General features: G+C 43.1%; 1 protein-coding gene across 1 annotated transcript in view; it reads left to right on the plus strand.

Annotated features, from left to right (window-relative positions):
• Positions 1 to 4009: 4009 nt before the first annotated feature.
• The window catches only part of EIF2B3 (eukaryotic translation initiation factor 2B subunit gamma), a 102936-nt gene continuing 91888 nt past the window's right edge, over positions 4010 to 15057 (plus strand). Inside the window, exons 1-2 of the mRNA XM_056867652.1 lie at positions 4010 to 4175; positions 6568 to 6707. Coding sequence (XP_056723630.1) covers positions 4028 to 4175; positions 6568 to 6707 — 288 coding nt within the window. The 5' untranslated portion in view covers positions 4010 to 4027. The remainder of the gene's footprint in view (positions 4176 to 6567; positions 6708 to 15057) is intronic.

Genomic DNA, 15057 nt, shown 5'->3' on the forward strand with positions numbered 1-15057 from the left:
AAACATGTAATTATATGTTACATTATGCTTGGATGTACCTGGATCTACCATAATGACTTTTCATTAGATGTAACTAGTAAGGTGTGCTCAGAATTCCCAGGCGCGCAGGGTCCGATTTGGATTGACACCACCGTATGTGAGGAGTGGGGATTTAAGCCTTCCTTCTTCCATTTTTTTCTCCAGTGACCCCAGGAAGCCACTATATTTGCCCTGTTGGAGAAATCAACATGGTAAGAACATCCAGGCTCTTCTCCTGACTTTTGTGATGGTGAGGAACCTTGAGGCTTCACTTTTGTGCTGGGCTCGTGTTTGTTTGGCAAGCCTAAGAATCCTATGAATAAAACTCTATATAATATAACTTAAGTAATATAATTCACAGCGGGTAGCCATGTTAGTCTGTCTGCAGTAGTAGAAAAAGGGCAAGAGTCCAGTAGCACCTTAAAGACTAACAAAAAATATTTTCTGGTAGGGTATGAGCTTTCGTGAGCCACAGCTCACTTCTTCAGATACCTGTGGCTGTGGCTCACGAAAGCTCATACCCTACTAGAACATATTTTTGTTAAGTCTTTAAGGTGCTACTGGACTCTTGCCCTTTTCTACAACGAAAGCTCATACCCTACTAGAAAATATTTTTGTTAGTCTTTAAGGTGCTACTGGACTCTTGCCCTTTTCTACTACTTCAGTAATATAACAATGTAATAATCCTTTCGTGTAATAACATTTTATAGGCTCAAAGCATTTTTTTTTATGTTGCACTTTTTGGTGACAGGCGTGCCAGTGGTACCTGCCCTGTTTGAACTGAGCCTGGCTTTTTAAAAACAAAAAACAAAAAGTATGCAAAGACGTAAGGGTTACATCCATCCCCGAGCCAATACCCACTCAGGGACCGGCGCATGCGGAGGCGGAGTCAGAGCAACGGGTTAGGAGATCGATCGTTCTGTGCTCCACTCCCTGCCCCTGACAGGCAGGATCGATAGGCCAGTGCGCCAGGGCTGGCTTATTCTCCACGCGAGAAGTAGGACCGGTTGTTCGGCGTTCTTCTCTAGGCTGCCCATCGTTTCGCTCCGGGAGCGAATAGGCTCCTCAGCGGCGCATGCGTGGAAGCGCTTCCGAGGGAAGGAGGGGCAGCCTCGTTACTGGCTTCCTGTCACGGTGTTGGGGCTTCAGGTCCCAGGTAGGAAAGGGTGGGTCCTGGGGCGGGAGGGGGTTGTATTGGGAAGGGAATCCCTCCCCCTGCCCCGTGAGGGTGCCGATGGCTTCTCCGCTCTGACTGGGGAGAGGGTGACTGAATCGTCTTCAGATTTCCAGCATGAAAGGGGGCTTCGTCCCGTCCTCTTCTCCAGGGGGTCCCAAACGCCTCGCCTGTTTTTTTTTTTGGGGGGGGTACGGAGCTGCACTCTCTGGTCTGTGCTAGCAGAGCGTACGTTTTCGGTTTGGTTTGATGACCAGTTCTGTTTGTTGCTGTTTGAATTTATAGTCTGCCCTGTTCCAAAGGCTTTTAAGGCTGAAATCCTAAACACGTTTATTAGGGAGTCTGTCCTGTTGAGCTCTGGCTTCGGAATAAATGTTTAAGATTCGCCCTTCTAGGCAGAGAGTAATAGACAGCAAACTAAATGGGAAATAATAACCCCAGAGCGGTAGCTGTGTGCAGTGGAGGCACAGGTTAATGGCACGTGTACTCGCATGTGCTAACGTATTAATGGTTGTCGAAGGCTTTCACGGTCAGAGTTCATTGGTTCTTGTAGGTTATCCGGGCTGTGTGACCGTGGTCTTGGTATTTTCTTTCCTGACGTTTCGCCAGCAGCTGTGGCAGGCATCTTCAGAGGAGTAACACTGAAGGACCTCCAGACTAACAGAGACTACAGTACACAATAGCTATGCAGATTAGCCTTGGATTTCACACATTAACAGATCACTTCAGGATACAATGGTTCCATTTTAACATACCACACCCTCATTAGCACATTATCTTGATACTTACAGGACAATGATTAGCACATTATCTTTGATACTTTTTGCAGGACAATGATTCAGCTCAAACCCAACCCCTTTCTGACTATATATTACTCTTCCTACACACTTGACACTGAGAGACACTGTCCTTCAGTGTTACTCCTCTAAAGATGCCTGCCACAGCTGCTGGCGAAACGTCAGGAAAGAAAAAACCAAGACCACGGTCACACAGCCGGATAACCTACAAGAACCAATATTAATGGTTGATTTAGAACAAGGCTTCCTCAGCTCCGGTCCTGAAATGCCTGTCCTCTGATTGAGGTACAGTGATGGCACACTTACCATTTGGACCCACGGGGAGGAATTCCATAAGAAGTTCCATGAGGATTTAAACAGTTCTAACCCCAACTGAACCTAAATCAGTCCGTGCAGTAGGTTCATTTTGTGGACACTGCTGTGCTGGTACACATGGTCACATAAGCCCATTACACAGATCTACATGTGTCCAGTTACCAACCAGAGCCTTCTGTGCAATCCACTGTTTTACTACCAAGCTCTAAAATCAGCTGCATTTGCTTCACTTCCTTGGACGGGGCACTCACCTGAAGGCAGTCTTAAAACTATAATACCCACCCATAAGTAAAGAAACAGGTACAGGTAGCCAGGAATATCTAGTATCAGAGGAGCATGCCTATTATTTTAGGTGCGGTGGAACACAGGCAGGATGGTGCTGCTGCACTCTTCTTAGTGGCTTTCTAGAGGCACCTGGTTGGCCACTGTGTGAACAGACTGCTGGACTTGATGGGCCTTGGTCTGATCCAGCAGGGCCGTTCTTATTTTCTTAATAACCTACTGCAAGGCTGGCAACAGGTCACCTGTAGCACCCAGCTCAAACTCCTCAAATGCATTACAGTCTTTTCTAGACAATAGCACTTCTTTTTCATAGGCCTTGCATAGAACTGGCCTTTCCTAACTTAGAACTATGCTTTTGGTCTAAAACAGCTACTCATCCGTAATGGTCACCTAACAGAAGCGCTGCCCTGGGACCAGAGCAGAAGCCAGCTCTGTCACCATGTTGACTTTTTATTGCAGGACCTGGTAATATCAGCCTCACTATCAGGAAATCATTCACCCACTTATCCAACATAATTTATGTCATAACCTTTCAACAACGTCCTTCTATTTGCATAAGACAAAGGTCACTCTCTATGCAGAAGAATAAATGGATGGAGTCATGTCAGAAGTAGCAACATTTCCATTCTGAAAAGATTTTTCAGTCTGTCATAACGCTACTGCAAAGCTGAAAGTTGTTCAAGGGGCATCCAGCCTTAAACAACTAAATTTAGAGTTCATCAGGAAACCTGACACTGTCATGTTAGGACTATGACAATGGATTCCCATCTTGTTACTGCTGTTCGGTTAGCTTAGCATCTCTGTAAAGATTGTGTTATCACTTATAACTCTTGTGAACTGTCGCTGTTCTTATATATAAGCCTTGCTTAGAAATGTCACAGACTGTCCCTCTGGAATTTAATTGACTTATGATGCCACTATTTAGAATTCTTTTTTCTTTATCCAGTTTGTATATATCTGCCCTCTGAGGACCTACTTAGTGCATCTGATTACTCCATGAGAACTTATGTCACAATATATATTACTTTTAGAAGTCTCAGGCTATTTATTGTAATAAAGAAGAGTCTCTGAGCATGTGAGGAATGTCTTTTTCTCAGCACTGACTGACTACATCTAATCACTTCCCAGCTGGCTTGAACTGCTTTTCTAAATATCATCATTGGGTTTCCAATAGTGGGTGTAAAAATGAGAGGGGCTTCCTGTGGTAGCAGCATATTCTCTTGGGGAGTGAGTAAAGCATCCCACACCCACTAAAGAAGGGCTTAGGTTGATATTGTTCATATTGAGTTTAGGGATAGTTACTTCCAAGTATATTAGAGTATGACTGTGAATGTAAGGGAATTATTAACTGTACTTTTTTCTTCTAAGGGACTTTAGTGGGGAATGACACTCCCTGCTTGCTTTTGAATTGTGCTTGGTTTCATCTTTCCAGGTTTTTGCCATGGAGTTCCAGGCAGTGGTGATGGCAGTTGGTGGTGGATCCCGTATGATGGATCTGACCTCAAGCATCCCTAAAGCTCTCCTCCCTGTGGGCAATAAGCCTTTAATATGGTATCCACTCAGCTTGCTGGAACAAGTTGGTTTTGAAGGTGAGCAATAGAAGTAGCCTGTCTGGCTACATTTTTTTGCAGAATTTTTTCAATTTCTCTAAGCATTTTTCAGAGTTGTACATGTGGACAGTCATCTTGAGGCTAGAACCTTTTTGGCAGTGGCACCGAACTGCAGAATTCCCTCTCCAGAGAGATTCATTCCCCCCCATCACTGTCTTCCACTAGCAGGTGAAGACCTTTTTTGTTTAGTTTAGTGTTCCACAGCTCCTAGGGGATTGGAAAAAGGGGAACGCATCAAGAAATTGGGGATTTCTTGGACACCATGGTTCTTAATACACAATGTATACTCTGTGGGCCTTTTTGAGGATCCTTGTTTGAACCTCCTCTGCTGTATCTGGGAAACTGGCTCTCTAGCTCAATGCAGAGGGAGCACTACACCAATGCCCTGGATGTGCCTGGGTGAAGGGGAGGTCAAAATATTCATCTTCCCTTCCCAGCACATGCATGCAATTTATTTAACCAGCAATTAATTCATGGCAATGAAGGTGGGATCATTGAGGAAATACCAAACAAAACAAGTCTTCACCCACTGGTGAAAGATGGGAACAGAAGGGCACACTTTAATCTTCTTCTGGAGACAGTCCAGAGCTTTGGTGCCATGACCGAGAAGGCCCTCTCCCAGGTTGCCACCTGCCTAATTTCAGAAGGCAGGGGCATCTGAAGCAGGGTCTCTGAAGATGACCATATGTCCTGCTCCCACTGAAACACTAAATAAATGGGCTACAAACAGTAGCATAGACAGGCCAAGTCCAAGAGGGCAAGCACGGGATCCAGAGTTGAGGCAGACAAAGCAAGTCACGGTGGCAGCACAGTCAGCAGGTAGCAAACACAATGGATAGCAGCAGTGGTGTAATCAGCAGGGCGCAGACTTAGTGCTTCCATGCCAGTCTGTCTCTCGCCTGTTGCTTATATCACACCATGGCTCCTCAGCCCATACTGAGTCGTTCTGTAATGGGTGCAGACAATTGAAGCAAAGCAGAGTACATGACAGACAGCAATTTCCCTAGCCTTGTTTCTGTGAGGACTCATCATCACTAGCTGGAGTTGGATGCTGCTGAGCTGCCAGCCGGGCACTAAGGCGCCTGGCCTGCACCTTCTTTCTAGCTCAGCCTCTCCAGCATTCCAAGTTGTCAGGTGACGACGGGGGTGATGCTAACTGCCGCATGCACTCTGCTACAGGTCCCAAACCCCGGGCTGCAAAAGAGGTGTGCTGGCCTTGGGCTGGAGATTTCCTTCTGTTAACAAAGGAGCCACCTCCTCCAGTGGGTCACCCATTGTTGGTTGTAAACTTGGGCCACCCTCACCCGCCACCTCCTCATCAGAGGAAACTTCTGTGTGCCACTGTTCCACAGATCCTGAGTGGCCCACGACACCATAGCAGTCAGGGAGGTTCACAGGGGAGTAGGCTGTCCTTCAGGCATGTTGGTCTGAAACCATATAGGGCTTTGAAGGTCAAGACTAGCGCCTTGAATTGCACCTGGAAACAGATTGGTAGCCAATATAGATGGGCCAGGCCTAGAGTGTTATGGTCCTTACAAGACACTCCACAGCTGCCACCTGCTCATCCAGCAGTAGGCCTGGGTCCAAGAGCACCCCCAGACTATGGACCTGTCCTTTCAAGGGGAGTGCAACACCATCCAGAAAGGGTGACATGTTAAATCCTGGGACAGACAGTCTATTCACCAGTAGCATTTCCATCTTATCAGGATTACATTATAAAATATTTAACTTGGGGAATGTTACCCATACATCTCTTGGACTTTCTGATTTTTAAAAAAATCAGTAAAAAGTGAATTATGTAGCTCTTTCAATATTCATCATTAATGGGAACCTTGGAGACTTGAGGAACTCAGTCAAATTACTAAACTACCAGCAAGGGCTGTAGAGAGCTTCAAATCATGTACAGTCTGGCCATTTATGCAGGGTCAGTTTTGATGCTCGCTCAAAGCTCTTTTTTAAAATGCAACCTTTAAAATCCCTATTCATGGTCCCTACGCAAAAGGAGAAATTCCACCTTCACTCGCCTTCTCCTTTGTTTCCATAGCCATTAGCAACCGCTGTCTGCATAACTAACATGCGGCTGTGATTTTGCACACTTCTTTGGGGGGATTCTTCAATGTGGGTGTGGAGCAAACCCAAAAGGTCGCGTTAAAGGGGCTCTTAAGATATGCGAAGCAGGTATGTGCCAGCTTCGCAGTCACTTCCTGAATGACGGTTCAGCGTGGAAAACTCAAAAAAATATGCGGGGCACTTCAGCCTGGAATGCGCTTCTAATTACCAAGCATAAATGGCCTCAGTTCAGTTGATAAGCAGACTGATGTATATTTTTTTCCGTAGTTTTACTTACCCTGTCTCCTCTTTTTCTCCTCAGAGGTCATTGTAGTTACCACAAAAGAAGTCCAGAAGATGCTAAACTTGGAGACAAAACTGAAGCTGGATATAGTGTGTATTGCTGATGAGGCAGATATGGGGACGGCAGACTCTTTACGGCATATTCATCAGAAAATAAAGGTATAACTTCGGGTTTTTTTAAACAACTTTTGAAAGTGCTTGTTTTTAGTGTTCCATGATCAATTATCGGTAATGTACATATCCATTTTAAGAAGAATGTGTACATGTAAGTGCTAAATAAGGAGGACATAAAGCAAACAAAGTTTGAATTCAAGAACATGAAGGATCATAGCATTTAAAAAAGGGTTGAAGACATCAGTAGTGTCTTTGAATGTTGATATCTGAAAATGTTTGCCTTCTAACCTGCTACCATCCTGCTTCTGTTAAAATCTGCCACTTGGTGCCTTTTTTACTTCTCCATATAGCAAAGTCACAGCCATACATCAGTCCATCCATCCCAATCTGACTTCCTTTCGGACAGGCATTTTGTAGGACTCAAGGCATTCTGGAGCCCATTCCATGCACTAAATCACTAAGGCTGGGATATTAAGTGGTACAAGTGGAGTTGTGCTTGAGGAAGGCAACTTCCCTGCCTTCCCCCATTGGATTGCAGCCTTCTGTACCTTCCAGAATTGTGCTCTTGTGTGTCATTGTACCTCTAGGAACAGTGTGGAGGTCTACGCCGGGAGGGGAAATCAGCAAACCACCACTCTTCCTCTGCAAATGAAGTTGTTCTATGGGAGGAGTTGCTATTGCACTGATGGAACAGCCATGTAGGATCCAGCCAGATAGGCAAAATTCTTGCGTAATAGCTTTGTTGAATTTGGCCAATATGGCAATTTACAGCAAAGTGACTAATAATAAATGGTGATCTGAAATGTCTAATTTAGATCTAATTAAAATCAAAGCTAGTTGGTTTGAAATAAAAAAAAATTATTTAACACAGAGTTAAAATATCTTCAACTCAACCATTCGTAGTAAACATGCAGATGTATTTTGTGTGATCCCTGTTCAAGGTCTGATCAAGAAATGTTGCTGTTTCTAAACATTCTACCTTTGTTTATTAATTTTGGCTGACACAATTAACAGCAGGATTTCATACCTGGGATTGCAGTGCTATCTTTAACATGGATTTTTGTAATGTTAGAAGGAAAATTTGGTATGTTTTCTTGCACAGACACTCTGCTATCTTATTTGCCATTATCTTGGAATTTGCCAAGGTAGATAAGATGAAAATACATAAAAAGGAATGCTGGTTTTGAAGTTTCACACACGTATTGGTATAATACAGCCTATCCATGAAAGTCATACTTCATGCAAATTTTCCAGTTTTAAAGATACGGTGCAGGTTTTTTCTCTATTCAAAGCAGATTGGTATTTGTGATTCTGTAGTAATTTTAGAACATTGGTTCTGGTAGAATTTACTAAGGGGAGCAATCAATCATGTGATCCTGTTTGTTTATCATACATTTTGGCAGATCCATGCTGGATAGAAGATAGTAACGATATCCTAATGCAGCTGTTTTTCTGGTGCTTCTGTGGTGTAGATACTACACACTTTGTTATATCAGTATTGTTATTTTTATATTATTATAAATGTGTTAGGTGCCTTTAAAAAATAGATCACTATGGGTAGCCGTGTTAGTCTCACCATAGCAGTAGAAAAGAGCAAGAGTCCAGTAGCACCTTAAAGACTAACAAAATTTCCGGCAGGGTATGTCTTCCAGTTGCTTAAAGTCTGGGCTGAGGCTTCTGTTGTCTTCTTGTTGCTGGTATTTAAGCCTGTGCATGGCCAGAGGCATGAGTCAAAGGGCTAAAGGACCCTTAGCCCATAGCTTGCAGCCTGTGGCTTTAATTGAGCCAACCACATGGATCCAAGACTAGACCAAGTTATGGCTTAGTGTTTTGTTGGGCGTGTGTGTGCTTGTTTATTTAAACAAATTATTTTTATTTAAATGGTTTGTTTCCTTAAACTTTATTTTGATGCACTGAGCCCATAAATAAAACAAAATCATAACTAGACTACTCCTCTAGTGCCTAACTCTGCATAATCTTTACAGTGCAATACTGAACAGAGTTGCACTACTCATTGACGTGAGTGGATTCAGAAGGGTGTAACTCTGCTTGGGAATGCACTGGCAGTCACCCGCCCAACACCCCTCTGAACAGCACAACCTTGCGTCACTTCCAAAAGCAAGCTAACATAGGGGTCCTTCTTGCATGGCTCGGGAGAGTATCCTGAAGAGCCAGGGCCACTGCTGAGAGAGAACAAATCCGGGCAGTGGCCAATGGAACAGCTTTAAGGAAAGTTTCCACTAGGAGAATCAGAGATGGTGCACAGGCCTATAACAGGAGAGAGAGTCCTTTGAGTAGAGAAATTACTTTTTTCTTGCATTTAAAAGAAGTAAATAAAAGACTTTTCTGGTGTTAAGATTGTTTAGATATGCAGAAAATCAACTATTGTTGACATGCATGGCTTGTGATTGATTAATGTTGATGTTGATTCTCAGCTCTGCCTTTCTCTACCCTGATTATTTTTAAACTTAAGCTATTCCTCCTTACATATTAATTGAAACATCCAGAATTTGCACCTTGTTTTGGTTTGACTAGTGATGCTGCAGTATGCAGCATCGTGTTAAATAGTGGGATGTCAAACAGAAATTTTCCCTCTTGATTTTATTGGCAGGTGTAGAAAAGTTGTGTGTAAATAAAGTTCCAGCATCCTTCTGTGATCCTTTTCAAGGCAGCATGACTAAACCCAAATGGCTTGGCTGGATTCAGGAGAACCAGCATGGTGTAGTGGTTAGGAGCAGTGGACTCTAATCTGGAGAACTGGGGTTGATTCCTCCACTCCTCCACATGAAACCTGCTAGATGGCCTTGGGCTAGTCACAGTTCTCTCCGAACTCTCTCAGCCCCACCTAACTCACAAGGTGCCTGTGTGTGAGGTGGGGGGTGGGAAGGCAATTGTAAACCAGTTTGAGTCTCCTTAAAAAGGCAGAGAAAATCAGGATATAAAAACAAACTCTTCTTCTTTGGTTCTTGTAGGTTATCCGGGCTGTGTAACCGTGGTCTTGGAATTTTCTTTCCTGACGTTTCGCCAGCAACTGTGGCAGGCATCTTCAGAGTAGTAACACTGAAGGACAGTGTCTCTCAGTGTCAAGGGTGTAGGAAGAGTAATATATAGTCAGAAAGGGGTTGGGTTTGAGCTGAGTATTGTCCTGCAAAAGTATTGTCCTGTAAGTATCAAGATAATGTGCTAATGAGGGTATGGTATGTTAATATGGAACCATTGTATCCTGAAGTGATCTGTTAATGTGTGTAATCCAAAACTAATCTGTATGGCTATTGTTGAATGTTGTCTTTGTCTGGAGGTTTTTCAGGGCAGGAAGCCAAGCCTTATTCATTCTTAAACTCTCCTCTTTTCTGTTAAAGTTGTGCTGATGTTTATGAATTTCAATGGCTTCTCTGTGCAATCTGACAAAATAGTTGGTAGAATTGTCCAGTCTTTCAGTGTCTTGGAATAAGACCCTGTGTCCTGTTTGTGTCAGTCCATGTTCAGCCACTGCTGATTTCTCAGGTTGGCCAAGTCTGCAGTATCTTTCATGTTCTTTTATCCTTGTTTGTATGCTGCGTTTTGTGGTCCCGATGTAAACTTCTCCACAGCTGCAAGGTATACGATATACTCCTGCAGAGGTGAGGGGGTCTCTTTTGTCTTTTGCTGATCGTAGCATTTGTTGTATTTTCTTGGTGGGTTTAAACACTGTTTGTAGGTTATGTTTTTTCAAAAGTTTCTCCATGCTATCAGTGACTCCTTTAATAAATGGCAAGAATACCTTTCCTATGGGAGACTGTTTTTCTTGAGTTTTCTGATTTTTGTTTGGTTCAATGGCCCTTCTGATTTCATTCTTGGAGTAGCCGTTTGCTAGCAGTGCGTGATTTAGATGGTTAGTTTCTTCCTTGAGAAACTGGGGTTCACAGATCCGTCTTGCACGGTCCATTAATGTTTTGATTATTCCTCTTTTCTGTCGGGGGTGGTGGTTGGAGTTTTTGTGTAAGTAGCGATCTGTGTGAGTTGGTTTCCGGTAGACCTTGTGACCTAACTGAAGGTTTGATTTACGGATGACAAGGGTATCAAGAAATGGGAGTTTACCCTCAATTTCCTTTTCCATGGTAAACTGAATGTTTGGATGGATATTATTAAGATGGTTTAGAAAGTCCATTAATTTTTCTTCACCATGGCTCCAAATGGTAAATGTATCATCTACGAACCTGAACCAGACTGTAGGTTTGTAAGGTGCTGATTCTAATGCTGTCTTTTCAAAATATTCCATGTAAAAGTTTGCTATTCCAGTAATAGCAAACTTTTACATGGAATATTTTGAAAAGACAGCATTAGAATCAGCACCTTACAAACCTACAGTCTGGTTCAGGTTCGTAGATGATACATTTACCATTTGGAGCCATGGTGAAGAAAAATTAATGGACTTTCTAAACCATCTTAATAATATCCATCCAAACATTCAGTTTACCATGGAAAAGGAAATTGAGGGTAAACTCCCATTTCTTGATACCCTTGTCATCCGTAAATCAAACCTTCAGTTAGGTCACAAGGTCTACCGGAAACCAACTCACACAGATCGCTACTTACACAAAAACTCCAACCACCACCCCCGACAGAAAAGAGGAATAATCAAAACATTAATGGACCGTGCAAGACGGATCTGTGAACCCCAGTTTCTCAAGGAAGAAACTAACCATCTAAATCACACACTGCTAGCAAACGGCTACTCCAAGAATGAAATCAGAAGGGCCATTGAACCAAACAAAAATCAGAAAACTCAAGAAAAACAGTCTCCCATAGGAAAGGTATTCTTGCCATTTATTAAAGGAGTCACTGATAGGATGGAGAAACTTTTGAAAAAACATAACCTACAAACAGTGTTTAAACCCACCAAGAAAATACAACAAATGCTACGATCAGCAAAAGACAAAAGAGACCCCCTCACCTCTGCAGGAGTATATCGTGTACCTTGCAGCTGTGGAGAAGTTTACATCGGGACCACAAAACGCAGCATACAAACAAGGATAAAAGAACATGAAAGATACTGCAGACTTGGCCAACCTGAGAAATCAGCAGTGGCTGAACATGGACTGACACAAACAGGACACAGGGTCTTATTCCAAGACACTGAAAGACTGGACAATTCTACCAACTATTTTGTCAGATTGCACAGAGAAGCCATTGAAATTCATAAACATCAGCACAACTTTAACAGAAAAGAGGAGAGTTTAAGAATGAATAAGGCTTGGCTTCCTGCCCTGAAAAACCTCCAGACAAAGACAACATTCAACAATAGCCATACAGATTAGTTTTGGATTACACACATTAACAGATCACTTCAGGATACAATGGTTCCATATTAACATACCATACCCTCATTAGCACATTATCTTGATACTTACAGGACAATACTTTTGCAGGACAATACTTAGCTCAAACCCAACCCCTTTCTGACTATATATTACTCTTCCTACACCCTTGACACTGAGAGACACTGTCCTTCAGTGTTACTACTCTGAAGATGCCTGCCACAGTTGCTGGCGAAACGTCAGGAAAGAAAATTCCAAGACCACGGTTACACAGCCCGGATAACCTACAAGAACCAATGAACTCTGACCGTGAAAGCCTTCGACAAAACTCTTCTTCTATTTGGAAACCATTGACTCTGTACCCTGTTGTTAAATTAAGAGTGGCCACAGATACATTATCAAACTTGTTGTTTCTTCATTGTTCATTTACACGCATTGAATATGTTCAGAATACCCTGGGATAATACGCTATGGTGTTATTCTAGTTAAGTAATTGTTGGAATGCTAGTTTACATCATAGGAAGGTTTCACTTTACCCTTGCTTTTGTCAAGGAATTAAAGGCTTGAGCTGTCATCTGAGCCTGGGTGCTGGCCTACCCAGATTCATGGGTGTGTTCATACTTTTTCAAGCATGGGAGAAAAAAAGGTGTTCAGAATCATCCTGCCTGCAAGGATGGTAGGCAGGATAAAGAAGAAGAAGAGTTGATTTTTATATGCCAACTTTCTCTACCACTTAAGGGAGACTCAAACCAGCTTACAATCACCTTCCCTTCCCCTCCCCACAACAGACACCCAGTGAGGTAGGTGAGGCTGAGAGAGCTCTAACAGAGCTGTAACTTGCCCAAGGTCACCCAGCTGGTTTGGTGTGTAGGAGTGGGGAAACAAATCCAGTTCACCAGTTCACCACCGCTCATGTGGAGGAGAGGGGAATCAAACCCTGTTCTCCAGATCAGACTCCACCACTCCAAACCACTGCTCTTAACCACTGCACCACGCTGGCTCTCTAGTTGGGCCCGGTAGGAGCCCGGCCTTCTTTCTTTTCCTGCTTAACAGAACAGTCTCTCCAGCCGGCTACCCTCCAGCCTCCAGTTTCAGCAACTGAACTCTGTGAGGAGATAATTGATAAGTTTACGAAAAACCTGGGGAAGACATGGCAAGGTAATCATGTGTAATAATGGGAATAATCCATTCAACCTTGGTGTCTTCCCAGCTGCCCATGAATAATTCAGTAAACAGTACAAGGTGCACTGCTTCATCATGACTGGGGTTGCCAACCTCCAAGTGGTGGCTGAAGATCTCCTGAAATTACAAGTGATCTCCAGGCGACAGAGATCAGTTCACCTGGAGAAAATGGCCACTTTGGAAGGTGGACTCTATGGCATTAAAGTCTCTCCCATCCCCAACCCCACACTCCTCAGGCTCCACCCCCCAAATTTCCAGGTGTTTCCCAACCCAGAGCTGGCAACTCTAATCATGATTCGGTCCTGCATAAGTCTGTATGCAAGGTGCACAAGTCAGATAGATTTACTATAAGAGATCTTGACTGGAGCTATGTAGATTGCCCCATGATGGTCCCCAGCTCCTTTGTGGTCCGCATAACTGGTTAGGGAGGTCAGAAAACCATATCTCAGGCAATGATTTGCCACCCCACCCCCCGACCACTTTCTCTGTTGCATTCACAAGCCCCTGAAAACCAGTAGAGTACTTTCTTCCATACCAGTTGCTGGCAAATGCTAGTGCCCGGGAACCAAAGAAGAAATTTCTTTGGGGGAAAGGGGGGTCAGAACGTTGCTGAGAGTTAGTGTCCTGCACCTCCCTCCCAAAGTGTTTGTGTATGTTGGGGTCAAAATGCTACTTCTTGCCATTCTGATCCCTTCTCCCTTGAGACTTCTCACTGGGCAAGTGGGGATGAGAATGCTAACTTGCAATGACAGGAAGATTGAGGGAGGTTCAGCTGGGGGAGGGGTCTAGCCATGGACCACACAACATAGCTGTAGTGGACTACACCCTTGCTATAATGTAAGAAATCCAAGGTCATGTGGGAGGAGTCCATCACACAGCTGTTTCCTGTGCCAGCATTTGCATGGGAAGGAACCTCTGGGTGAGTTAATCCCACCTCACATCAGATTTCTTACGTTATTGAGTGGCACACCACATTGCAGTTGCTCTTATGCAACTAAAGATGATGTTGAGAGAGGTCCACAGTGGTAAGAAGGAAAATCCTTTTGTATGAGCAAAGCTGTGCTCATATTTCTCTGGATTCTGCTGCTATATCCTGCCGAATATATTTAAAATGTGTCTTCTCTAAGTATTTTTCATGGTGTTAGATTTTCCTCTGTCTTGTGTCATCGGCTGTATTGGATTGGATTTTAGCATTAGAACCTCAATGAAACAATTCTACATTCTCCTTCCTTGATGACCCTTTAATTGTGTTAATGGAAGCCTTTACTGAGTCAGACTTCGTAATATAATTGTTAGTAAGATTTTACAAATGAAATAATGATACCTGAAATGGCCCATCTGGTTTCTTCAAGTTTCTTTAAACTGGATTTTTTTAAATTAAAAAAACACACACAAAACTTCTAAACTAAAGATCCTTCCAAAAACAATGAAGACAGGAAAATAATTTCTCTGAACAGCTAAACAAAGACGGAGACTCTAGATCTTGTTTGGTATGTGCATCTTTTGGAGCCACATTATGGAAAGTGTGATGTCACAGTGGTGGTCTGTATGCTGCTGAGGGTCACTGATCCATGTAGTCTTGGACGGGGTTGGCTTAGCGCTTCACTTCCTCTGTTGAAAAATCTCCTTTCCAAACACATGATGTAAGAAAGCTCACTCTAACGGCTAGGAGACAGAATCTGAATCCTCATACAGTTGAAGAGAACTTGGTGACCATGGAAAGAAAAACTTCTACTCATACATATATAATATTTAGACTGTCAGTGGAAACTTTTTTTAAAAAATACTGTGAAATTCATCTAAAAGGAGACAAATGGGACCTTTCCCTCCCTCACTTAGGAGTTAATTTTGAAATAGATAAACAGATCATTTTGTTTTCTTTTAAAAGCACTTTAGCAGACTCCTTTAGTGAGGCT

Source organism: Euleptes europaea, chromosome 2 (genome assembly GCF_029931775.1).
Source record: "Euleptes europaea isolate rEulEur1 chromosome 2, rEulEur1.hap1, whole genome shotgun sequence".
In the NCBI taxonomy this organism is placed as follows: domain Eukaryota; kingdom Metazoa; phylum Chordata; class Lepidosauria; order Squamata; family Sphaerodactylidae; genus Euleptes; species Euleptes europaea.